Source organism: Rana temporaria, chromosome 8 (genome assembly GCF_905171775.1).
Source record: "Rana temporaria chromosome 8, aRanTem1.1, whole genome shotgun sequence".
Lineage (NCBI taxonomy): Eukaryota > Metazoa > Chordata > Amphibia > Anura > Ranidae > Rana > Rana temporaria.
This window is the reverse complement of record NC_053496.1, coordinates 100113716-100139904: the sequence shown is the minus strand read 5'-3', so window position 1 is coordinate 100139904 and position 26189 is coordinate 100113716. Positions and strand designations below refer to the sequence as shown.

The following is a 26189-nucleotide window of genomic DNA, read 5'->3' as shown; positions in this document are numbered from 1 at the left end:
CATGTTACATAGTTAGTCTGGTTGAAAAAAAAAATGACACAAGACCATCTAGTTCAGGGGTCTCAAACTCAAATTACCTGAGGGCCACAAGACAACTTTTCATATCCCATGAGGGCCGCATGCAAACTTTCAAACTTCAAAAACGGTGCTGGTGTCTGAAAACGCATTATTTTCCCCCAGCACTAGTTTCAGCAAACGCATTATTAACCCCCTGCAGTGGTGTCGGCAAACGCATTGTTAGCCCCCATCATCGGTGTCAGCAAACGCATTGTTAACCCCCCACACAACACAATTGCCCCTCACACTACACAATTGCCCCCACACTACACAATTGCCCCCCACACTACACAATTTTCTACCCCAGTGACCGTACTAAGGACTTTGCCTCAGTGTGATGGCTCACTCACCTCTCCTGGCAACCAGGATCGTCTGCCTCCCAAGCCATTTCCTGCTGTCACCTCCTGGCTTCCACAGAGGCCTAGTGACAGGGCACCCAGAGAACACAATCTCCCGCCCTGAGGTGGCAGCAGGACCCTGGATCGGGGCTCCGATCGTTTCGTCAGTGCATGGTGGGCGATGGGCGGATCCTTCCTCCGCTCTGTTCTCTCTCTGGGCTGCAGCGGAGAGGAGATGGAGAGGTAAAGATCTTCGGCGCCTCCCACTCTGCGGTGCCTGTGCAGTGAAAAAACACGTCCAGGATCGTCCCTGCCTGTGGGCCATTTTTAACTGGTCCGCAGGCCGCTACTTTGAGACCCCTGACCTAGTGCAACCAATAAAACAGGGGGGAGATACCGTATATCATTTTTACAACCTTCTATACACAATCTCATCTCCACAGTTGATCCAGAGGAAGGCAAACAAGCAAAGCATAATCCAATTTGCTCCAGTGGGGGGGGGGGGGGAATCCTTCCTGATCCCCCCCCCCAAGAGACAATCAGATGTTCCATGGATCAACTTTACCTATAAATGTTGATGTCCAGTTATATTATGATATCCAGGCCTTTTTTAAAGCATGAAAAAAAAACTGCGCTAAGCACAAAAACAATCGCTTTAATAAAATTATAAAGGATAATTAAGAGCAGCGATTCTCCTGTATAATATAAACACAGTAGAGCATAAATAAGTAGATTATAGAATCACGCTAAATAAGATATTTCATGAATTAAAAAGTCCACCAGTGCTTGCAACTATGAGCTTATTAACCACTTCCATACCGGGCCTATTTTGGCACTTTTCTCCTACATGCATAAATCATAATTTTTTTTTTGTTAGAAAATTACTCAGAACCCCCAAACACTATATATGTTTTTTTAGCAGACACCCTAGGGAATAAAATGCCGGCCATTGCAACTTTTTATCTCGCACAGTATTTGCGCAATAATTTTTCAAACGCCTTTTTTGGGGGGGAAAAACGGTTTTGTGAATTAAAAAATAACAAAACCGTAAAGTTAGCCCAATTTTTTTGTATAATGGGAAAGATGAAGTTACGCCGAGTAAATAAATACCTAACATGTCACGCTTTAAAATTGCGCACACTCATGGAATGACTGGAACACTAAACACTTGAGGTGTGGTGGAAGTCCTTGAAGAATTGGAACGAACACTGTTTATTTACTTTATGAACTTTCTTTACTTGCTACTTCACGTTTAGAGCCTCATGGGTTCAATATATTTATATCCAATCGCATGTTTGAGATATACACTCTGGGCTTTTTCTATACACCTGTATATTTTCATATATTGTCTATAAGTTTGTATATTATTGCACATTTATATATAGTGGAATATTGATATATATTCTTTAGTGCTGTTATTTGTACTGACACTTGGGGCACAGGATTAAGTACATTTTGTTTTTTCACATATTATTCACTTAAACAGCAGCTAGGTTTGTTCAGTCCATACTTCCAGTTTAGCGCAGTGGTGGGTTATCAATAGGGGGCAATATTTTGATCCCCCACTTTCTATCACTCATGGAATGGCGCCAAACGTCAGTACTTAAAAATCTCCATAGGCGTCGCTTATTTTTTTTTTACAAGTTACAAATTTAGAGTTACAGAAAAGGTCTAGTGCTAGAATTGTTGCTGGCGCTCTAACGCACGCGGCGATACCTCACAGGTATGGTTTAAACGGCGTTTACATATGTGGGCGGGACTTACGTGTGTGTTCGCTTCTGAGCGCGAGCTACCGGGAATAGGGGCGTTTAAAAAAAATGTATTTTATTTTTTATTTTACTCAATTTTCTTTTATTTTTACACTTTTTTTTTTTACTTTTTTTTTTTTATCACTTTTATTTCTATTACAAGGAATGTAAACATCCCTTGTAATAGGAATCACTGTGACAGGTACTCTTTATAGAGAGATGCAGGGTCAATAAGACCCCACATCTCTCCTCCAGGCTGGAAAGCATTAGATCGTGAAAAAAAATTCACCGATCTAATGCTTTCAGCCACGATTGCGGCTGTGTTTACATTCCAGGACCCGTGCGTGACGTCATAACATCGCGCCCGGGCCTCCGACGATCAAAGAGATGACTGGTGACCATCTGGTCACCAGTCTACTCTATGGTTTCCATCGGACGCCGGCAGGTAGTTTCTCCGGGTCTCCGATGGCAAAGGAGAGCCCAGAGAAGCCCCGGATGGCGGCGGGAGGGGGGGGCGTCCCCTCCCGCCGCCTATAAGAACGATCAAGCGGCGGAACCACTTCCCCGTCTGCTCATCAGCAATCGCCCGTCCTCTGCTGCGGACGGCGCTGGACTCCAGGACAGGTTAAGTGTCCTAATATGAAAAGTCAGCAGCTGCAGTATTTGTAGCTGCTGGCTTTTAATATTTTTTTTTTTTTTTGGCCGGACATCCGCTTTAAGCAATTTCAAGACGTAGAGGATGATCTGAATGCTGGGCTCCTATGGGCTCTTGCCACAGAAAACAGGGTAGTTAAATTGTCCATGCCGAATATCTCAATCAGCTATTTCTCAATTTACTGTAGTCTGCAGACTGTACACATGATGAGTTTACCTATGGAGGACAATCTTTTTCCTTGTCTGCCACCTAGATTCTTGATTACGTTCTCGCTTGTGGATTGTATATCATGTTTCATAGGTTGTAGGTCATCTTCCACTGAGCTCACCTTCTTTTCCAGGGCTTTTGTGTATTTTGTGAATGTTCTGATGGACAATCACAATATCCTCTGTCACTGCCTGTTGCTTTAGTTTTAGTTGCTGTACCACTCTAGTTTACCAGCAATCTCCTGGGATTTCTCACATGTAGATCTCTGTGATTGTGGTTGGGAGCCAGTTCCATCTTGGAACGCCTGATACTTCTATACAAAGGAACTTCTTGGATAGCCGGCAGGAGCTTTTGCTTCCCTGTCTGCTCACATCTGCTCCTAAGCTATGCCCCTATCATATCCATTTCCAGTCAAAGATACAGTATATGCAGTATGGCTTCCCTTTTCAAACATACTGGACCATTTTTGTTGCACAATCACTATAGTACTGTATGTCACATTCTCCTTTTAATTTTATCAACACTACTGTAGTGTGAGGCCCCTACCTGAATGGGTGTAAATGAGTGAGCTTTGCCTTTTAGTCTTGCATGTCATTGACAAGGGGGTTTACAATATAGATTTAAACCCTTTGATTTCCATATACAGTGCTCTGCATAAATGAATACACCCCAACAGATTTGTCAGAAAATCTTTACTTTCGTTTCAGCATCAACATTTTCTATGGGACATTATATGACCAAACACTTCCATATATGCATGCAATTGATTGCAACCAAGATTTGTTAAATTGCGCACACACACGTATTTTTCCCCAACAAATTTATTCAAGACCATCAAAGTTAAACTTTTTTTATTAAAATTAGCCAAGCTAAACTAATAATTCATTAAACGGGTGTCCAGCAGACAGTTGATTTATAAAAGGGCGTTGCTTAACAAAGAAAACCCCTTCCCATTTCATGCTGTCAGCGATGAGACCACCTGGAAGAGAAATGTCACAAGGCCTGAGACAGAACGTAATACGGACTGCTATTTAACAAGAGTTTGAATGCGATTGCTTTATTCTGAACACGGCTACATCCCCAGTTATAAGAGGGTGTGCACACTTATGTAACCAAATTACTGTATTTTAGTTTAATTTTTAATTTCCCCCCTAAAAATGTTTTTATTTTTTTTAGGGAGGTTACAGTTTATAGGTCACATAAGGTGGAAAACATTCTGAAATGATTTACTAGTATTTTGTATGACCTCCATGATTTGTTGGGACATCACCAAGTCTTCTAGGCATGAAATTAACAATTTGTTGACATATTGCAACATCTTTTTTCCATTCTTCAAGAACGACCTCTTTTAGAGCCTGGATGGAGAGTGATGCTCGATTTGTCTCCTCAGAATTCCCCATAGGTGTTTGATTGGATTCAGATCAGGAGACCTACTTGGCCACTGAATCACTTTCACCCTGTTCTTCAGAATTGCAACAGTGGCCTAATGCTGCATACACACGATCGGAATTTCCGACACGGAAAGTTTGATGCGAGTATTTGGTCGGAAATTCCGACCGTGTGCAGGCCCCATCAGACTTTTTCTGTCGGAATTTCTGACCGCAAAAATTTGAGAACGGGTTCTCAAATTTTCTGATGGGAAAGGTTCTTCTCGGAAATTCCGATCGTCTGTATGCAATTCCAATTCCAACAATTTACAAAAAATAAACGCATGCTCAAGCAAAAGAGCCACGCTGCCTATGGAACTTCATTTTTCTCGGCTCCTCGTACGTGTTGTACGTCACCGCGTTCTTGACGGTCAAAATTTCAGTCAAGATTTGTGTGACTGTGTTTATGCAACAGAAGTTTGAGCCAAAATTCTGTCTGTAAAAAAAAAAAACAGTTTTCTTGTCGGAATTTCCGATCGTGTGTACGCGGCATTAGATGTGTGTTTTGGATCATTGTCATGTTGGAAAAGTGCACTTTTCCAATGGCACAGAGTGATGGTGGCATCTTCTATTTTAGTATAGGGCAGTACATCTGTGAATTATACCATCAATGAAATGCAGCTCCCCAACATCAGAAGCACTCATTCAGTCCCACAGACACTGCCACCACCTTGTTTCACTGTAGGCACCATGCATTTTTCTTTGTACTCCTGACCTTTGTGACGCCATACAGTTTTGAAGCCATCATTTCCAAAAACATTTATCTTGGCCTCATCACTCCAGAGTACAGAGTCCCAGTAGTCTTTTTTTTTTTTTTTGCATGGGCCCTGGGAAATTCTAGGTGGGCTTTTTTGCGCATGGGCTTTAGGAGGGGCTTCCTTCGTGAATGACACCCATGCATGCCATTCCACTGCAGTGTGTGCCGTATTGTGTCATGGGAAACCATTACCCCAGTTTGTCTTTCTTCTACTTTGGCTAACTGCAGTGAACTTGCATGGCCATTTTCTTCAACCCTTATCAGAAGAGGTGTTGACTTCCGTGGACGGCCTGGAAATCTGTGAAATGGTTGCAGTTCCATATTTATTACATTTTTGGGTCACTTTTGCTACAGTATTCTGACTGAAATGTAAATCTTTGCTGATCTTCTTGTAGCCTTCACCTTTCTTGCGTATAAAGAAATTACGTTCTGTCTCAGGCCTTGTGACATTTCTCTTGCATGCCATTACTGACAGCATGAAATGGGAAGGGGTTTTCTTTAAGTAACACCCTTTTATAAATCAACTGTCTGCTGGATACCTGTTTAATGAGTAATTAGTTTAGCTTTGCTAATTTTAATTAAAGTTCAGCTTTGCTTTTAAGACTTTCATTGGGGTGTATTACCTTAATTTTTGCAACATGGTCTTGAATGAATTTGTTGGGAAAAATACGTGTGCACGTAATAGAACAAATCTTGGTTGCAATCAATTGCATGCACGCTTGTAGAATGTCGTCTAACTTTGGTACTTAGAAATCTCCATAGGTGTAGTTTAACAATTTCTACAGGTTATCAGTCTAGAGTTACAGAGGAGGTCTTGAGCTAGAATTTTTGCTCTTGCTCTAACAATCGTGGTGATACCTCACAAATGTGGTTTGAACACTGTTTACATATGTGGGCGCGACTTGCGTATGTGTCCACTTCTGTGCGCGAGCTCGAAAATGATTTAGTGTTTTTTTTCCTTATTAATTTTATATTATATATAAAAAAAATAATTTACACTGTCCTTTAGGCTGGCCATACACGGTTTGAATTTTGGCCGGTTGGGATGGCTTCCCACATGTCCCCCCCTCTGGGAGAAGCCAACGTGTCAGCATGAGGGCTTCTTCTGTCAATACTGTCTGTGTTTATGGGGGCATCGTGCAAATTTCCCCCAGAAATTTGCACCATCGATGGCCTGCCTTAATCTGTTAATAGAAATTTGCAGTAATACCCACCCAAAATATCCAAACCTCCAACAAAATCTGTCACTTTGTACATCATCCCTGCGTGGGCAAGCATTTGATTAGGTTTGCCAATGTCACTATTTGTTGAAAAGGAAATCCCAGGAACTTTACAAAATTGGTTACAGAAAACCCAATAAAATTCAACCTTGGTCTGGAGTACCTGTTTTTTGGTTTTTCCTCATTCTCTTCCAATGACCTGAGCTAAAGCTTAAGAGTCATGTTCGTAAATAAATGGGCTTCCTTTTTATTTGCAAATCTCCTCATAGATGATATATGTTTTTTTTTTTTTTTTTTTTGCAGGGTTTACAATCACACCTGTGACACGCTGAATGATGGGACCTGCTGCACTTTAGATCACATCCCCCTTGTGAGGTAAAATGACTTCAAATTATTTTTACTGTAAAAAAAAAAAAAATTACTTAAAATTATAGTTAAGTGTAATATTTATGATGTGTTCATGTAAACCTATTGCTTTTGTCTGTCATGGCAAATTATCTTTTATTACTTTTATCTTTGTTAATTATGTATGAGGTCTCAACAACCCTCAAAAGAAACAAAAAACAAAAAAAACGTAGCCGTGCCAAAGTCCTTCCATTTATTTTTATTTTAAATAACTTAATGCACCAGGAATGTTTTCGGGATATCTTTTTATAACCCAACCCTAGAGCTAGGTTCACATTTGTGTGGGTGCGGGAGTACATGTAAATCTCACATGGTGTTGCAGCCTCACACTAAGCACGGGGTGCCATTAACTCTTAATGGTATCCTTATGCACTAAAGAACGTGGTGCAGTTTCCTACACATGGAATTGCATGGCACCACCAAAAGACCATGCGGTTTCCTTGCGGCTGCTTTAAAAAAAAAATGTGCAGGGGCCTTTTTTTTAGCAAGAAATACAGCAGCTAATTTAGATGATCAAGTGCCCACGCAAAGCGCCGCATAGATGTGAACAATGAGGTATTTAGTGCTTCTGCAGTAGTCTCTTCACAGCTTCTTGTCAAGAGACTGATGTGGTTTATTTGAGATATATCTGCTAGAAAACTCTGGAGCCTTTTAGAAACTGGTGTTTATTCAATGATCTTGTGACACTTTAATTGCAAACAGACTCTTTTCAAAAGATGCGTTGGCTTCTGAGGGCACTTGGTTTTTACAGCGAATACATTTGGAAAATGTTCTGGATTTTACAAGTCCAAAGGATCAAATGGCAGTAGCCTCCCATGCTGAACCCCCAGCACCCTAAACAAAATGTGTATACATAAAGTTGTCCTAGTATCTTTGGTTTTATCTGCAGATGTCAAAGATCCTCTTTGCCCTTCTTTCTTTCTTTTTTTTTTGTGGAGCCTACATGTTGAAGTTCTCTGCCCCATGCTCCTGTGCTACCAGAGTAGGGGTGGAGCATTGAGGGTCTGAGCTAAATTGGAGTGGATCTGCATCACTGAGTCTGGGGGACTGTGTCAGAGATTGGGTAGGACTAAAGAGGCTTCTTCCTTTTTTTTTTTTTTACTACTGCCACAAACGTGATCTGCCCTAGATTTTTTGTTTACCACAGTCAGGCTAATATTCATTAGTCTCAATACACATTGTTAAAACTTGTGTCCTGAAGTCCAAGCCTTAAAGCGGAGTTCCACCCAAAAGTGGAACTTCCGCTTTAAAGCGGAAGTAAACCCATCGATTTGATAGTTTCCCACTTCTGCCTAGGCTGTGTCTCCTTTCCTCCTTGGCGATCTCCTGGGACATGTGACAGGTTCCAAAAGATCGCTTATCCACTCTGAGAGCGCAGTCTTACTCGTGCCCGGCCGTAAAGCCACAAGCTGTCAAGGCTGGGTTCCCACATTTCTAATGGAGGCGTCGCGGAGAGGAGGAAGAGGAGAGGAGCTGGCCTCCGTGCAGCCGCATCGCTGTACCGTGGGACAGGTGAGTGGCTGTTTATTAAAACTAAAAATAGCCTGGAACTACGCTTTAAGAAAAACCAAGCTCCAGGGAAAGTAAAATCTTCCCTTGCAGTGGGGCTGTAAGGGTTAAATGCTTGTTTTTTAGGTCTAGTAAACCAGGAAAAGCAGTTTTATTTACCTTCTCCTCCACTTTCACAAACTCCTCTACACTCTCCCGGGAGCCTCTTCCCCTCTGTACGCTCAGGTAATCATAGACTAAATTTTTCTGACACATATTTATACCTTCATCACTCTTATGGTTGGAGGGACTTTTCTCATCCTAAATGTTTGTCTATGTGCAATAGCATAAACTAACTTTGGTAGTTTATGCTATTGCGATTTCACTTATGAACTTTTTTTATTGAATTTATACATGTGTTTTGTATTTGCACATTTGAATTTGGCACTGTACTGCTTTTTTATATATTAAATGTTTCAATATACATTGTGCGAGAACTACTTACGGGGGGAATTGGTTAACATAAAGGCCTCGTGCACAAAGGATGTTTTGCCAACTCCCTTAGAAGCCTTTTATCCTGGCAGCAGCGTTTTTGGCAGAAAAAAAAGAAAACCACCTGGCACTTCTAAAAGCATGCAAGGTGTTTTGACGCTTTTTCAAAGGTGTCAAGAGCTTGGCAATAATTTAATCGGCTAGAAAAATATATTCTGGCAATTTAAATGAATTAACGCTCTAGCGGTAGAAGCGCCTAGTGTTAACGCACATTTAAATGCATTTACGCACATTTAGAAGCATCAAGAGTTTTTTCTGCCAAAACTCTGTTAATCCTGGAGACACTGGTAGTGTTTTTTTTTTCCTGCCTCAGGCTAACATTCAGGGACAGGAAAAAAAAGCCAGACGCCCCTCGGAGCAGCTGAACAAACATCCAGTTTGCATAAAGCCAAAGTCTAAACACCCTCCACTAAATGTATACCAGTTTGCCATATTTTGTAATGGATTGAGCGATGTTCGCTCCGTATACATGTTTGTTTTCTTTGAGAGAGAGAGATTTATTTTTTGCATGCTTTCACAAGGTTTGGAACTAGTAATCTCCCACCTTGTCCAGTTCCAGGTGATTGCTAACCTCTTTGTCCCTTTGAAAGCTCATTTCTGGTTTTGATGTCTGTGCGATTTTATAAGCAGACTATAAAAACAAAACCTGTATTCTCCATGGCAGTCGGTTAGGTGCCTGTTTAAACCTGTGTATGTTAGTTTAATTCATTTATGCTGCCTGCACACTACCACATTTGTGTAAAATATGTACATCGTGGCTTGCAGAGCAAAAATGAGCGTGCTGCTGAATATGTAGACTTGCACAGGCAATCTGTTTCCTCCAACAAAACATAACCCTCTCCTCCCTAATGTTCTGTATTGGCCTTTTTACCAAGTGGTGCTCCTTTGCTTCCACACACCTGTCTGTTCCTGGAGATGCGAGATTGTTTACAGCAATAATAAGTAGTATTTTTTTCACAGTGTAACTAATCTTTCATGTTCTAACTTCATTTCTGCATGAGATGAAAGTATAAGATATGTGTTGTGTCTGACGTCATAGTTGGAAACCAGCAAGGTCATCTGTCTTTGGTAATATTTTGCCTATTTTTTTCAAAGTTTCAAAATGACAATAATAGTATTAAAGTACATTTTTCCTTTCATATAAGCAAAGGGCTTATTTGTTTTGCTTATTTCTCATAGTATAAAACATTTCTGCTCGATTTGGCTATATATATATATATATATATATATACACAACTATGCAAATTTACGTTTTGCGAACTTGCATTTATATGGCCATGGAGGAGAGAACCTAACTTTAGAAAAACGGCATAGGTTAAGACAAGCTCTATCCTGGACAAGTCAACATTAGAGCTGCACAATTCAAGATTAAATGAGAATTTTTTTTATTAGAATAAAGATCATGATGCTCAGTGTAACCTCATGTTTCACACGATACAGATTGGGCTATCTTTACAGGGTTTTTTTGTGTGTTTTTTAATTAATTGAAGTATATATTTCCCAAAGAATTGCGTTTAAAAGACTGCTGCGCTAATAGTGGCATAAAATGTTGGAGCGACCGCCATTTGATTCTCTAGGGCAGTGGTTCTCAACCTTCTAGTGCCGTGACCCCTTTATAACATTTCCCAAGTTGTGGGGACTCCTAACCATAAAATTATTTCCGTAGCATGGGTTGTCAGCACCCAAAGCAAGACGAGTAATTTGTGCCCCTGACCCACAGACATTTGGCACTACCTGAGTCCTTTTAATGACAACTTTAATCACAGGTAGTGTTACTCACTGTGTCTCCGACTTTGTGGTGTCTCGTAGCAGTGACACCTATGCTGAAATCGGGCAATATGGTCTCCTCCAGCCCCTCCCACTTAACATTCCTCACCAGTCAGCTGACCCCCCTAGTCTAACCCCCCCCCCCCCCCCCAACCATGCTGTGAACTGAATGGACGCCTGTGAAGAGGCTGAGTGGGCGGGCTGCAGGCTCCAGGAACAGCCCAGCTGGGCAGACACAGGCTTCAGGGATAGCCTTGCTGGGTGGCCGCAAAAAGGCTGGGAGAGTGGTGCAGGCTTCAGGACCAGCCCAGGATTCGGTGTCCCCTGGCAAATCATCATTTGACCCCCAGGTTGAAAACCACTGCTCTAGGGTCTCTGCTAAAAAATATATATATAATGTTTGGGGGTCAAGAAAAAAAATGAAAAAAAAAGTTTTAGTCTTAAATTGTTAAACTGACCTCATTTGCAGACCAAAGTCTATCCCTATAACCAAATGATGTAATGTTTCTTTTTATCTCTCATTCAGCACATGTTAAGGCCCGAAAGATTTTCCCCATTAATGGTTGTGCGACGCTGTACCCAAACAAAATTTTACATCCTTTTTTTCCCCCACAAATATCATCTTTGCGGTTTTTATTGTTTGCGCTATAAACAAAAAAAGACTGACAGGTTTGAAAAATAAAAATAAAAAAAATATATAATATATTTTTACTTATGCTATAATAAATATCAAACATTTAAAAAACAAAAACAAATTTATTTATCAGTTTAGGCCAATATGTATTCTACATATTTTTGTTTAATAAAAAAAAAAAAGCAATAAGCGTATTTAGTTATTTTCTTTACTAGTAATGGCGATTGATCATCGATTTTTGTGACATTGCGGCAGACAGATCGGACACTTGACTCTTTCTTTTGGCACCATTGACATTTATACAGTGATCATTGCTATAAAAATGCACTGATTACTGTATAAATGTCACTGGCAGGGAAGGGATTAACAGTGGCAATCAAGGGGTTAAATCTGTTCCTGGGAGGTGTTCCTAGCTGTGGGGGGGCAGTGTACTGACTGGAGGAGGAGAGAAAAACTAGGGACCGACTATCACTCTCTACTACGGTCTACTCCTCTGACAGAACAGGGATCTATTTTCTGTTTGTTTCCATTGACAGATCTCCATTCTGCCTCTGTGCCGTGCAGCGGGCGTGCCCCTGCTAAAGCTGTTTAAAGAGGGCCGATGTACAGCTACGGCGATTCGCGGGAATGAGCCGACCGACCTTCGTTCGTTCCTTTTTTTTTTTTTGGAGCCTGTAAAAGATTGCACCCGCAAACAGATCACTCTCCTCCAGATCTGTCTGTATATCTGTTTTCCCATGCAGCTAAGCAGATTCACTGACAGGAAGTATCAATGAACTACCACAGCGGGTGCTGCAGCATTGGGAGCATGTTCCGTGTTCCACCCTCAAAATGGGTGCAATGTGTTTCCAAAGGGTAACTTATCCTGTGTGCTAAACAATTAAAGAACTCTTGGTCCGTATATGAAAAAATGTGAGCTTGCACACACAAATGTACTTAAAAACTGTAAGGAAAAAGGGCAACACACACAATTTGAGTCAAACCATCTAGGCATGGTGCTGCGTTTTAGTGGAGTGCCAGTTTCAGCACCATACACCATTTGTCCAGCCAAATTGGTACTGTTTTCTGAGTGCCGCCTATTAACCGCTGACCAAGACCTATAAATAGAAAAGGTAATGTAAATATTGGAAAAAACAACCAAATTTATATTGTCGGCAGTTTGCAGAGAAACGAGGATCATGTGCATTACTTTGTGGGGGAAAATATATAAACTTTCTTGTTTCAGGCCTCATGCGCACAGTGTTTTTTTTTTTTGTAGCCGCTTTTACCAGCGTCTGACATTTTTTTTGGAGCTTAAAAACACCTTCATGTTATTTTATGTGTCCTTGCATGAGTAGTGGTACAATGTGCCCAATACTCATGCACATGAGGGGACCGGGAACTGGGGGCTCCCTGCCTGCACAGACCCTCACAACCACCGCCTACGATTGTCGGGAAGAGGCCATTGTCCCCATCAACATGAGGACTAGGTGGCTTGGGGTGGGAGGCACAGGAAAAAAAAAACCCTTTCCTGGCCTGCCAGGCTTCTTGCTTTGGATAATGGTCTGGTATGGGGTTTTTTTTGGGGGGGGGGGGGGCGTGGTGTTCCCTCTCAAGATCCATACCAGACTCCATGGGCTTGGTATAGATGGGGGGGGGGGGGGACACTTTTTTTTTTTTTTTTTGGCCATGGGGTTTCCCTTCAAGATCCTTGGAGCACAAGTCGCATTCCACAAGTCGGACCATGATGTTCCAACTTGGATGCGAGTTCCATTCAAATCAATGGGCTGAAAGTCGGATCAGTTAAGACGGCTCTCATAGGGAATCAATGATTTTTCACATGTTATGTGACTTTTGTTCTGTAGTAATTGTATTTGGGAGTGGAAAATGGAAGAAGCAGAGGAACGCGGCTAAGCGCGCATTAACGCCAATCGGTAGGTTGGCGCTAGCTTTGCAGCTCGTTTTTTCTAATGCCCTGTGTGCACGAGAACTTAACCACTAAAAGGTCTTATTTTTTTTACACTGTAGTAATGCTCTAAAGTTAAAGGATGATGATTGTCGTAAATATTGGGCCTCGTTCACATTCCGAGCAAGCATTCCCACTCGCAATTTTTGTTGTGCGATTTTTTATTTTTTATTTTTTTCCATATGATTTTGCGTGTCACACATTGGGCAGACCCATTCAATTCAATGGGCTGCCCTATGCGTGTGTGTTGCCCAAAAAAGAACTGTGGCAGAATCTCACAGCAATTGGGGTGCCATTAAAAATAATGGCACTAAACTGGACCTTAAACTGCATTCTCCTATATAGTATTTACGGTGTTGTGAGAGCGCCCTTCTTTTTTTATTTTTATTATCTAAACCTGGCCTTTCCCTTTTTTTTTTTTTTTGAGGTAAATGGGTAAAAACCAGAATGATATTCGGTCTGAGTATGCAGTAAAATATAGCCTGTTACTAGAGCTTGAAGCAATATTATGATGTATTTACTCTGTGTTCAGCATGTTGCACTTCATCTTTAAAGCTACAAAGATATTTATTTTATTTACTTTTTTTCTAAGAAAGCTATGAATAGGCTGTGACTGTATTAGCCTTGAATGTAGGTTTATGTTTTTCCCAGTGGACTGTTGGCAGAATATATTAATATCTTTGGCTGTCTAATCTGTTCCTATATTTGCTGTTCCCACCACAGTTACAGTGGTACAGTCTCCTTTATTTCACCACAAGTCCAGTCCTAGCAAGCCATCCTTTCATTTTTATGGGAATGCACATTAAACAGAGAAAGTAAAGGCTCTTGTGACATAGGATTCAATTCCTTATTCAGACAGGATGGGAAAATTGACCTAGCACAGACCACTCTGTATATAATCGCTCTTTCTAATGCCGCGTACAACCGATCAGATTTTCCATCGGAAAAACCTTGGATGGTTTTTCCGACGGAAATCCGCTCAAGCTTGGCTTGCATACACATGGTACTTTCGACTGTCAAGAACGCAGTGACGTACAACACTACGATGAGCCGAGAAAATTAAGTTCAATGCTTCAGAGCATGCGTCGAAATTGTTTCCGAGCATGCGTCAGAATTTTGCGCGTCGGAATTGCTACAGACGATCAGAATTTCAGATTGTAATTTATTCCGTCTGAAAATTTCAGAACCAGCGCTCAAATTTTGCAATTCCCGACCAAAAGCTCACATCGGACTTTTCTTGTTGGAAGTTCCGACTGTTTTATAAGGACGGGGCATAAGGCTTTTCATATTACACCAGGATTGGGTTTCATAAACACGTATTATATTTATTGTGCTATATTGTTTAGACTTTCTGCCTGATGAAAAACTACTTGTATTGGGGTCTTATGATCGGAAGCTGATCAACAAACCTTTTTTGGTCATTCTCCTTTGACAGAAGGTGGCCAAACGGCTAGCTTTTGTCTGGCTGGCTGCAGTACACATGGATCAAATGTTAGTGGTTTCTATTGAACCGGCTGATGCCACCCAACATTCAGCCCCGTGTGTGCTAGGCTTTAAACTTTTAATGTTTTTAACATTGTGCTGTTTATCTCCTGCCTGCCTCCATCATCGTACCCAGGGTTATCAGGGAGGGGTGAGACCTTGCAGTTTGAGTGTTTGGGCTCTCCTAATGCTCAACAGAAGTGCATCTGCTGAGCATAGGTGTGTGCCTGGGCCTCAAATCACCCAGTGCACCAGGGCCCCTGATAAAGCAATACAGCTGGCCCTCCTGTACCAGGATTGGGCCCTATCCGTTCAAAAAGGGGGGCCCAGCTGTACTGCCTTATTGTAGACAATCGTTCTTTCCCCTGCAAAACTGCTGGTTTCTCCTCCTCTCCCTTCTTCCCGGCTGCACTGCAGGGGGATCAGTTGTAGTATCTGTGCCCCCTCTTCTCCTTGTCTGCCCCCCCCCTGCATCACTGCCGGCTTCCCCCCCTCTACTCTCAACAGCAGCTGCTGCGGGCACACATGGAGACTTTTCAGCATGGAGAGTAGGGAAAGGGGCCAGTAGAGATGATCTTTTGGGGACTGATCGCTCCTCTGTCCACTCCTCACTGAAACATAGTAAACTATGTGTACAATGCCTTGGATTGTGAATGAACAGGAAGCCTGAGAGTGCTTCCTATTCATTTATCTGCCCCGCATGTACACCACCATATAGCAGGGGTAACTTTACGCCGGGAAAAGCCTAACGTGAACGGCGTAACTGTACTGCGTCGGCCGGGCGTACATTCGTGAATTTGCATATCTAGCTGATTTACATATTTCTAGGCATAAATCAGCGTACACGCTCCTAGCGGCCAGCGTAACTATGCATTTAAGATACAACGGCGTATCTCCTTTGAGAATCTGGCCCTGTAACTTTAACTGACTAGCCTGCCTGCTCTATCCACCTACTAAAAATTACTCTCTCTCTCTCTCTGTCTTTTCTCTTTTAACCACCGCAACACACTACACAAGGCCGGCCTTTAATACTGTGGGGCGTGTACTAAACCCCCTGAGCCATAATTGGCCAAAGCCACCCTGGCTTTGGCCAATTATGGCTCTCCGTTTATTGCAAGCTGTGATTGGCCAAGCATGCGGGTCATAGTGCATGCTTGGCCAATCATCCAGCAATGCACTGCGATACCACAGTGAATTATGGGCTGTGAAACGTAACTCGAATTTGGAGCGAACGGCCCAAAACGTTCGTAATTCGACGAACGATCGAACATACAATGTTCAAGTCGAACATGAGTTTGACTCGAATACGAAGCTCATCCCTAGTGCCTGATACCACAGCATACCTTCAGGCATCTAGTGGAGTCCATGCCTCGACAGGTCAGGGCTGTTTTGGCAGCAAATCAGGGACCTATTCAATATTAGGTGGGTGATCCTAATGTCATGGCTGATCAGTGTATGTGCATGGGGACATCTCCTCGCTGCACCCCAACATACCCAATGTGCCCACTTGATTCCTAATTTTTTTACTACATGCTGGTTATTTTAAACAAAGTGGCTGATCGTGTTTTTAAATGAGTGTAAAACGGGACCACAGTACTCAAAAACAATAACCAAATTGCACCTGCATCCAATCAGATGCAGACACTGGGTATTTTGACAGCGGGTGGGGCCGACTGTCAGAATGCAATATCTACAGAAGATGATTTTCAGTGCCCCATGAAGATGGAGAAATTTTTTTGGATTTTCTTTTTTTTTTTCAGCTTACTGGCTGAACAGAAAAAATCTTGTGTGTGGCCAGATTTAGTGCTCTCCACAGCTCTGGTTACACAGTTGGGAATTTGATCTTTTCAAACCAGTCTAAGTTTAAGACTCTAACCTTCAGGGAAAATTGTTCTGCTGGGTGCAGAGGAATGGAACTTTTTTTTTTTTTTTTTTTGCTGTCTGTAGCCCCATTGGGCAGATGCACCCTCTCTATCAGTCCTCTTTATCATTATCGAACATGAAAAAAGAGGAAAACCCCAATTTTGGGTTGATATAGTAAAAATAATAGAGGGAAAATCTTCCACTAGTTCTGATAACATTGGTGACATACCGGGATTCCCTCACCTGGAGGGATTTCCTCTCACTTCCTGTTACGTCTATGGGACAGGAAGTGAAGGGAAATTTCCCTAATTGGACACAGATGACAAAAAAAACCTGACAGATGGTATAACTCTACCCAAAATAAAAAAGGTTTTATTTTTAAGACATTCTTTAAGACAAATTCCAAGTCTTTGTCAGCTATTTGTTGTGGAGAAGTCTTGTATTACATTTTACTTCTAGTTGAATACCTAGGTTAGCAATGAACTTTGTCAACGATTGTTTTAGAAGATTATTTATATTATCAGTCACTCGGTCAAACCTCTGTAATTTTCCTCTGGTCTTTTATTTTTCTCTGAATGTAAATAAAGTTAGCAGATGTGTGGGAGGACATTTCTGTTAACAGTGGTAAGCCAGAATTCTTCTGCATGTCCTACCTAATCCTTACCAGTATAGGCTTGTTCAGCGGTCTCCAGCGGCATTTAAAGGAAACGTGCACATGATACAGTTGTGCTCAAGTTTGCATACCCTGGCAGAAATCTTGAAATTTTGGCATTGATATTGAAAGTATGATTGGTCATGTCAAAAAACAGTCTTTTATTTAGGGATAGTGATCATATGAAACCATTTATTATATACATAGTTGTTTTGGCTCCTTTTTAAATCACAACAAAATGGCCCTGATTAAAAGTTTACATACCCTGGAATGTTTGTCCTTGGTACAGACACGCACAGGTTTAAAATGGCAAAGTTAAATTTTTTTGACATCTGTGGCCTTCTAAATTGCATTTGGTCTCTGTGTATAAATGGTCAATGAGCTTGTTGGCTCACATGTGGATGCACTGTGCAGGCTAGATACTCAGCTATGGGGGGAAATAAAATACTTAAAAACTTGGACTGGAAGGAAGCCGGAAACCGCTTAGATCGAGTCTATGTAAAAACACAGAAGCAATGTCACAACATCACTTCCGGCTTACTCGGCTGCCAATGGCGCCAATAAAAAGACAGTATTCAGAATCGCAGTTTTTGGCCATTGCACGAGTGTGTGCAATTTTAAAGCATGACCCGTTCGGTACCTATTTACTCAGCGTAACCTCCTCTTTCACATTATACAAAAATTTGGGTAACGTTACCGTTTAGTTTTTCCCCCAAAATTTTGTTTGCAAGACCGCTGCGCAAATATCATGTGACATAAAATATGGCAACGATTGCCATTTTATTCTCTAGGGTCTCTGCTAAAAATAACATATTTTGGGGGTTCTAAGTAATTTTCTATCAAAAAATACGTATTTTAACTTGTAAGCAACACATTTCAGAAATAGGTTTAGAAGTGGAACTTTCAGGGATCTCTTCATACTAAGCCAAGGTCATGTAGACCACAAAAGATTAAGCCACAACTGCCAGAAGAATTGTTCGGGATACAAAGAAAAACCCACAAGTAACCTCAGAAAAAATACAGGCTGCTCTGGAAAAAGACTGTGGTTGTTTCAAGGAGCACAATACGATAATATTTAAATGAGCTGCATGGTCAAAATGCCAGAAGCATTTACTGCTCCAATGCCACAAAAAAAAAAAGCCAAGTTACAAAATGCCAGAAAACTCCTTGACATGGTAATGAAATTCCTTCGTCTCCACTGGTGTAATTTCTGTGGAGTCCTATGTAGGGATGAGCTTTATGTTCGGGTCGAACATTGGCTGTTCGCCGAATAGCGAACAATTTGGGGTGTTCGCAGCAAAGTCGAAAGCCGTGGAACACCCTTTAAAAGTCTCTGGGTGAAATCAAAAGTGCTAATTTTACAGGGTAATATTTAAGTTATTGTCATAAGTGTTTTGGGGACCTGGGTCCTGCCCAGGGGAAATGTATCAATGCAAAAGAAAGTTTTAAAAACAGCTTTTTTTTCCCGGGAGCAGTGATTTTAATAATGCTTAAAGGAAACAATAAAAGTGAAATATTCCTTTAAATTTCATACCTGGGGGGTGTCTATAGTATGCCTGTAAAGTAGCGCATGTTTCCCGTGTTTATAACCGTCTCGGCACAAAATTACATTTCTAAAGGAAAAAAGTAATTAAAAACTACTCGCGGCTATAATGAATTGTCTGGTACCGGCAATACAGATAAGTCATTGAAAAAAAAACAGCATGGGTTCCCCCCTTAGTCCATTACCAGGCCCCTATGCCATTTTTTTTTAAATGGCATAGGGGTCCCCCTCAAAATCCATACCAGACCCTTCAGGTCTGGTATGGATTTTAAGGGGAACCCCGCTCCAATTTAACAAAAAATAGCACAGGGTTCCCCCAAAAATCCATACCAGACCCTTATCCAAGCACGCAACCTGGCAGGCCGCAGGAAAAAAGGGGGGGGACGAGAGAGCCCCCCCACTCCTGAACCGTACCAGGCCACATGCCATCAACATGGGGAGGATGTCCCCATGTTGGGGACAAGGGCCTCATCCCCACAACCCTTGCCCGGTGGTTGTGGGGGCCTGCTGGCGGGGGTGCTTATTGGAACTTGATGGCCCCCTTTAACAAAGGGGACCTCCAGATGCCTCCCCCCATGTGAATTGGTAAGGGGTACATTGTACCCCTAACATTTCAGAAAAAAAGTGTCAAAATGTTAAAAACCACAGGAGACAGCTTGGGACAAGTCCTTTATTAAAAAATAAGATTCTAGCGATGTTCTCCATTCTTGATCTCCAGCGAGGATACGACGCACACAATCCTGCTTTCACGGGAGGCACCCGACAAATGACGCGCTCCAACCTGACAGCTCTAGTATAGCTGAGGGCAGGGCCACCCGTCACGTGCGTGGGTGACCCCGCCCCCCTCTGACGCAAGGGGAAATGCCAGGGTTACCCAGTAATGTGTACTGGTGACCACGCCCCTCTAACGCAATGCAGGTTTACCATTGCATCAGAGGGGGGTGGGCTCACTGTACACGTCGCTGGGTAACCCCGGCGTTTCCCCTTGCGCCAGAGGGGGGTTGACCCCGCCCTCGGCTATATAAGAGCTGTGGGGCTGAAGCGCGTCATTCGTCGGGTGCCTCCCGTGGAGGCAGGATTGTGTGTGTCGTATCCTTGCTGGGGGAGATCGAGAATGGATTACATCGCTAAAACCTATTTTTTTTTATTTTTTTTTTAATAAAGGACTTGTCCCAAGCTGTCTCTTGTGGTTTTTAACATTTTGACACTTTATTTTTGTGACATCGTAGGGGTACAATGTGCCCCTTACCAATTCACATGGAGGGCGGGATTTGGAGGTCCCCTTTGTTAAAGGGGGCTTCCAGATTCCGATAAGCACACCGGGCAAGGGTTGTGGGGATGAGGCCCTTGTCCCCATCAACATATGAACATCCTTCCCATGTTGAGGGCATGTGGCCTGGTACGATTCAGGATGGGGGGCACTCTCTCGCCCCCCCTCTTTTCCAGTGGTCTGCCAGGTTGCATGCTCGGAGAAGGGTCTGGTATGGATTTTTAGGGGGAACCCCACGCCATTTTTATTTTTTGGCACAGGCTTCCCCTTAAAATCCATACCGGAACTGAAGGGTCTGGTATGGATTTTGAGGGGGACCCCTATGCCATTTTTTTTAAAATAAAATTGGCGCAGGGTTCCCCTTAATATTCATACCAGACCCAAAAGGCCTGATAATGGACTAAGGAGGGAACCCATGACATTTTTTTCAATGACTTTTATCTGTTTTCCCGGGAGTAGTTTTAAATTACTTTTTTTTACTTTAGAAATGTCATTTTGTGCAGGGACTATTATAAACACGGGAAACATGCGCTACTTTACAGGCATACTATAGACACCCCCAGGTACAAAATTTAAAGCTATATTTCACGTTCAGCATTATTAAAATCACTTTTCCCGAAAAAACGTCTGTTTAAAAAAAATAAAAAAATTGGCAGTGATACATGTCCCCTGGGGCAGGACCCAGGTCCCCAAACACGTTTTATGACAATAACTTGCATATTAACCTTTAAAATTAGCACTTTTGATTTTTCATATTTGTGTCCCATAGACTTTAACGGTGTTTGCGTGTTCGAACAATTTTTTTGCCTGTTAGCATTTTTTGCTGCGAATTGAACCCGGGGGGTGTTCAGATTATCCCATGTCCTATGTAAGATAAAGCATTGAGTAGGAGAAACTGAGCCACAAGGATTGCTGCTAAAGCCTCAGACTAATCTCGCGCATCTGCATCCAGCACTTTCCTGCCTGGTAGGGAGTTGCTGTGCACATTTTGAACTAAAAGCATTTTGTAGACATTAGAAATAGCAGCTATGCTTGGATCCTACTGTAGCAACATGGGTGACTGGGGGGGGGGGGGGGGGGGGTTGTATTTGCAGATATTGGAAAAATTTGTTTTGGCATCCCATAAGCCTATTGTAGGGATTGAAACATTTTCAAGTTCACTCCAAAATTTGAACCCTAGAGATTTCTTAAAGCTTTTTGTAAAGTCTTTGTTTTAAATGAAAAGAAAAAAAGGTATGTTACCTGCTCTGTGCAGTAATATTGCACAAAGCGGCCCAATCTTCTGGGATACTTCGCTGGCTCTCCTGGCATCTTCACTTATGCCAGGAGCGCAGAAGCAGCTTCCTGTCATGGCACATCTGTGGGCTCAATCCCGAGCCTTGCTGCCTGCATCTATAGACAAAGACAGCAAGGCTTAGTACGTGCCCTCAAAACAGTCAATTTGTTTGAATCATTTCAATGGGATCTATCTGGTGTTATGTAAGATATATGCAAACACTGTGAGGCCCAAAACACTTAGCCAGGTTTATATAGCAATATAGTATTGTATAGGGTTATAGCGGTGCCAAGTCATAGAAAACCACTATATATAAAAAAATATATATACAGTACAGACCAAAAGTTTGGACACGCCTTCTCATTCAAAGAGTTTTCTTTATTTTCATGACTATAAAAATTGTAGATTCACACTAAAGGCATCCAAACTATGAATTCACACATGTGGAATTATACATAACAAAAAAGTGTGAAACAACTGAAAATATATTTCATATTCTAGGTTCTTCAAAGTAGCCACCTTTTGCTTTGATTACTGCTTGGCACACTCTTGGCATTCTCTTGATGAGCTTCAAGAGGTAGTCACCTGGCGCAGCACCCCATCACTCTCCTTCTTGGTCAAATAGCCCTTACACAGCCTGGAGGTGTGTTTGGGGTCATTGTCCTGTTGAAAAATAAGTTCAGTATGCCTTCAATTTTTAATAAATCCCCAACAGTGTCACCAGCAAAGCACCCCCACACCATCAAAACTCCTCCATGCTTCACGGTGGGAACCAGGCATGTTGAGTCCATCCGTTCACCTTTTCTGCGTCGCACAAAGACACGGGGGTTGGAACCAAAGATCTCAAGTTTGGACTCATCAGACCAAAGCACAGATTTCCACTGGTCTAATGTCCATTCCTTGTGTTCACAGCCTTAGTGGTGTCTAATGACAACGCAGCGCTACTACCAGTGTCATGTCAGAATTTGTAGGTTCAGTTATTATCTGCGGTAATTGAGTGCAGTAGATCTGCTTAGAATAAAACCCAACTGATTCATATGTAACAGTTTGAAATACAGAGGAAAAGCAGATAGACAGCACTCTAAGCTGACAGCGGGCAAATCATTTTTGTTATATTGTCATTCCCTCATACTCTGTATGGAGTTGGCAGAGTTGACCGTATTAAAACAGATGCATCTTGTACTAGGGAAAGGATTTTCCTATGAGATTTGTACACAAACATTTCTCTTATAAGTGGCTAATATCCATTATACTTTCTGCTCCTTTCAGGATAAGCTATATAGCTCATTTTGTGCTCCACTTATTTCCCACTGTAGTTTCAAAATGCAACATTAATGTTGACATGCCTGTTCCTAGCACAAGAATGCTATTTCTGTGATGTTCCTGGAAATGTTTGCTAATGGTTGATGAGGTTAAAGCAAAAATATGTAGTTTCATGATTCATAGCTTCTTTGTGTTGGTTGCTGAATTTCCTCTTGGCTACAGCCACAGACTACAAGCCTTGCTTTAGAGTCGGTTCACACTGCAGCGGCACCACTTCGGGGGCGACTCTGCAAGTCGTCCTAAGAACGACTTCAGAGGCGATTTGCAAAACGACTTCTGTATAGAAGTCAATGCAGGTCGCCCCAAGCCGCCCCCGAAGTCGTACAGGAACCTTTTTCTAAGTCAGAGGGACTTGCGTCGCTCCTATTAGAACGGTTCCATTGCATTCAATGGGACGCGACTCGTCAGGCGGCTAAGGCTCCTGACGTGTCGCCCCAGTGTGAACCAGGTCTTAGGGTGGTGAAGCATTGTCCACCTAGAGCAGGAAGTGTTTAGAATTCCAGAACACCTAAAGCATGGCCAAATCTTTTTTGGTCATACTTCTCCTGTGGGTTTAAAGGAGTGCACTTACCTTTTCTCTCCTGTGACCCAGAATCCACCTACAACAGGCTAAAGTCCTCTGTCAGCTGACATCACAGAGCTGCTCCAGGCTCTGAAAGGATCCTGACAATATTGTCAGGATCCACACATATGCATGATCTGCAATTAGCTCAGCCTCTCTGTGCAGCGCTGAGCCAGCTTTTCACTCCCCAGCCTGGTGCTCCAGTGAGCGCTGGTGGGCAGAGCAGAGCGTGGTAACTAATAGTCGCTGTTCTCTGATCAGAACTGACTGAGAACTGCGCTAATACGATTGCTCAGTTCTTGGTCTTAGAGCCAGTAGGGAACAGCTGCTGCATCGCTACAGCCATAGAGGTGAGTATAGGTGTTTATTTATTTCAATTCCCAATTTTCTTTTCCCTCAATAGATTTCTGGCAGGATCAACAGGATATTTTTTAAATTATCCAACAGTTTTAACAAAACTTTTTTAAGTTTTATATTTAACAAACCAAAAGAGGTGTGACCGATGGGCAGAGATTTGAGCTGCAGCCTGTCTTTCGTTTACTTCACACTGGAGTAAATACAGTATGCTTCAGTACTTGTATGCAATATTGTATCTTGGAGCTGGAGATGTGCTCTGTTCCTGCCAGCACCTGAATACAGAGTTTAATCTCAGAACACTGATACTGTGGGCTTGGGGCGGCGCTGATCTGTCATGAAAAACATTTTCAACTTTCTATTTTACAGATCAAAAGGCAGCAAATAAGAGAAGTTGGTTAGTTTACATATACTACTTTTTTTGTACTTTCGTGTTACAAGCCAATGAAAAGAGACTTGGCTAATGAGGTCAATGATTTTTAGTGATCCTGTCTGTCCACACTTCATAATTAATAGCATCAGTATCGCCAAATTACATTATTTTGAAAAAAGGATGTTTTTCCTGGAAATAATGAAAAGGGGTGTTTTTACAGCTCCTAGTTTAAATGACCGGTTCTATCAATTGTTACTGCACAAAGATCTTTTATATCAGCAGTAAGAAAATCTAAAAGGCTGCATCTTTTTACATAATTACAAACTATACATAGGATAGGAACAGAGTTTTTTAAATACTTCTATGTGATTTTAAAATTAAGTTAAAAACAAAGCAATCTGTTTGCCTAGCAAAGTGACACATAACATTATCCTTTTTCTCTAAAAATAATTTATATACCGTAGATCTACTACTTAATGGCCCTGTGATCTATTTTTCATGAAATTGTTTCTTAATGTGTTTTTCTGGCTCCCTGTAACATTCTTTGTGAGCCCCCAAACCTCTCCCTTTCCCTCTGGTTTTTGTTTGTTTAGAATGAGCAGCATGTGTTAGTTGTGGTCGTCCACACAACACATTCCATAGTCCATCTTGGAAGCAAACAAGAGGGTAGCTACGTGCCTACATACAGTTGAACCATGGAGCACAAATGTAGCCACCCTCTAACATGAAGCCAAATAACAGCAGTAAAAAAAAAAATATGGATTTGGAGAAGGCTTGGAGCAATAGGAAATAGGTGTTTTTTTTTTTTAACAAAACATTTTTATTTTTTCTGTTCTTTTAGGACACTGCCACAGTCTTCACTTTACCCTTCACCCTATTATTGACTAAGGCTATGAACTTTGGTATTGATGATGGTCATAGTTCAGAAGGTCCCAATCACCAGAACTAAACGGGGCACTGGGCTTGGATTTTTGAAGGGTCACTGGGATTGTCACTGGGCACACTTCCTTTAATTCAGTAGCACTTCAGAAGATGGGACCACCTTCAGGGGGAAGGAAAATGACCCAAAGTTGACAATCTAAACACAATTCAATTAGAGCATCAAACAAATGTCCAAGCTAATTTAATGATAACATTTTCATCACCGTACAGTTTTTTGTGGCATCTTCTCACCTGAATATTTTTAAGCACGGTCAGAATTCTTAAACTGGGATGAAGGGGCAATGTGTTTGGTCCCAAAACGCATTGGTTCTATTCTGCTATGGATTAATTTTATCCTTAAATCACCTTGGACTCTTGGATGTTAGCTAGGTGCTCTCATTGGATTATATAATTCAGAAGAGCCCATGCACAGGCTTTATGTAGCCAACATTGTGCCATTGTTTTGTAATGATTTGGTATGCACAGAACGGTATTTGTGATGCCATAGTTTGCATGACAGTATAACAAACAATCTTGATTTATTTAAACATTTTTTTAACTTGTGCGCCTTCTAGTCTGACCTACACATTTTAATACAGATGTCAATTGGTGCTTCAGCTTGTTACACCATATCCCACTGCCATGTGTTGCAGGCTTTGGAAGGGTTAATATAGAATTAGGAGTTATGGTTTCTCACTGTCTCCGCCACTTGAAAAGTGGATTAAAGGTCAATTTTGTCTAATAAAAATTCTCCTCACTAAAAGCTTTGAAGAAGATAAATATTTTATTATAATCTTTACTAACGTCAATAGCAGTACAGCCTGCCCCTGTGAATGTCATTTGAGGCTTTTAAAGTGGTCTAAAGGCTATTTATTTTTCATACATCATGGGACACAGCATTAGGCTAATATTCATTATCTCCTGTGTTATAGGCCATCTCTAGGTGAATGGACACGGGTAGACAAAGTCTTAGACAGGAAGTGATCCCCTATATAACATCTTCCATGCAGGAAGTACATCTGGTTTTTTTTCCAGTGTCTGCAAGGTGGATGGGCACATTTGTTTTGAGCTCTCTCAGCTCCATGTCTCTATTCCCACAAACGGTTCTTAAATGAATCAAGGTATTGACCAATTGGATCCATTTGACACAGGCTCTATAGATAAATGGTACCAGAGCCTCGCAAAGAAGACTCAAGATTCTGCAAGGTTTTTCCTGTTATGTGACCTACGGGCGCTGGACCCTGCAAAGTGGAATCCTGGACACCACATCGCTAAGGCATTCCTGCAGTGTGCTGTACCGGTCCAAGTGAGTGGACCCTAAGCATGAAAAGGGTACCCAGTCCTCGAAGGTCCTCAAGTGACAGGAAACC

The 26189-nt window shown here is 41.8% G+C and overlaps 1 protein-coding gene across 2 annotated transcripts in view; it reads left to right on the top strand.

Moving 5' to 3' along the window:
* The window catches only part of LOC120947220 (transmembrane protein 150A-like), a 158276-nt gene that overhangs the window by 83504 nt on the left and 48583 nt on the right, over positions 1-26189 (top strand). For both annotated transcript variants that reach the window (XM_040362365.1, XM_040362364.1), the window contains one exon: positions 6713-6784. In XM_040362365.1, the coding sequence (XP_040218299.1) occupies positions 6713-6784 (72 nt within the window). The remainder of the gene's footprint in view (positions 1-6712; positions 6785-26189) is intronic.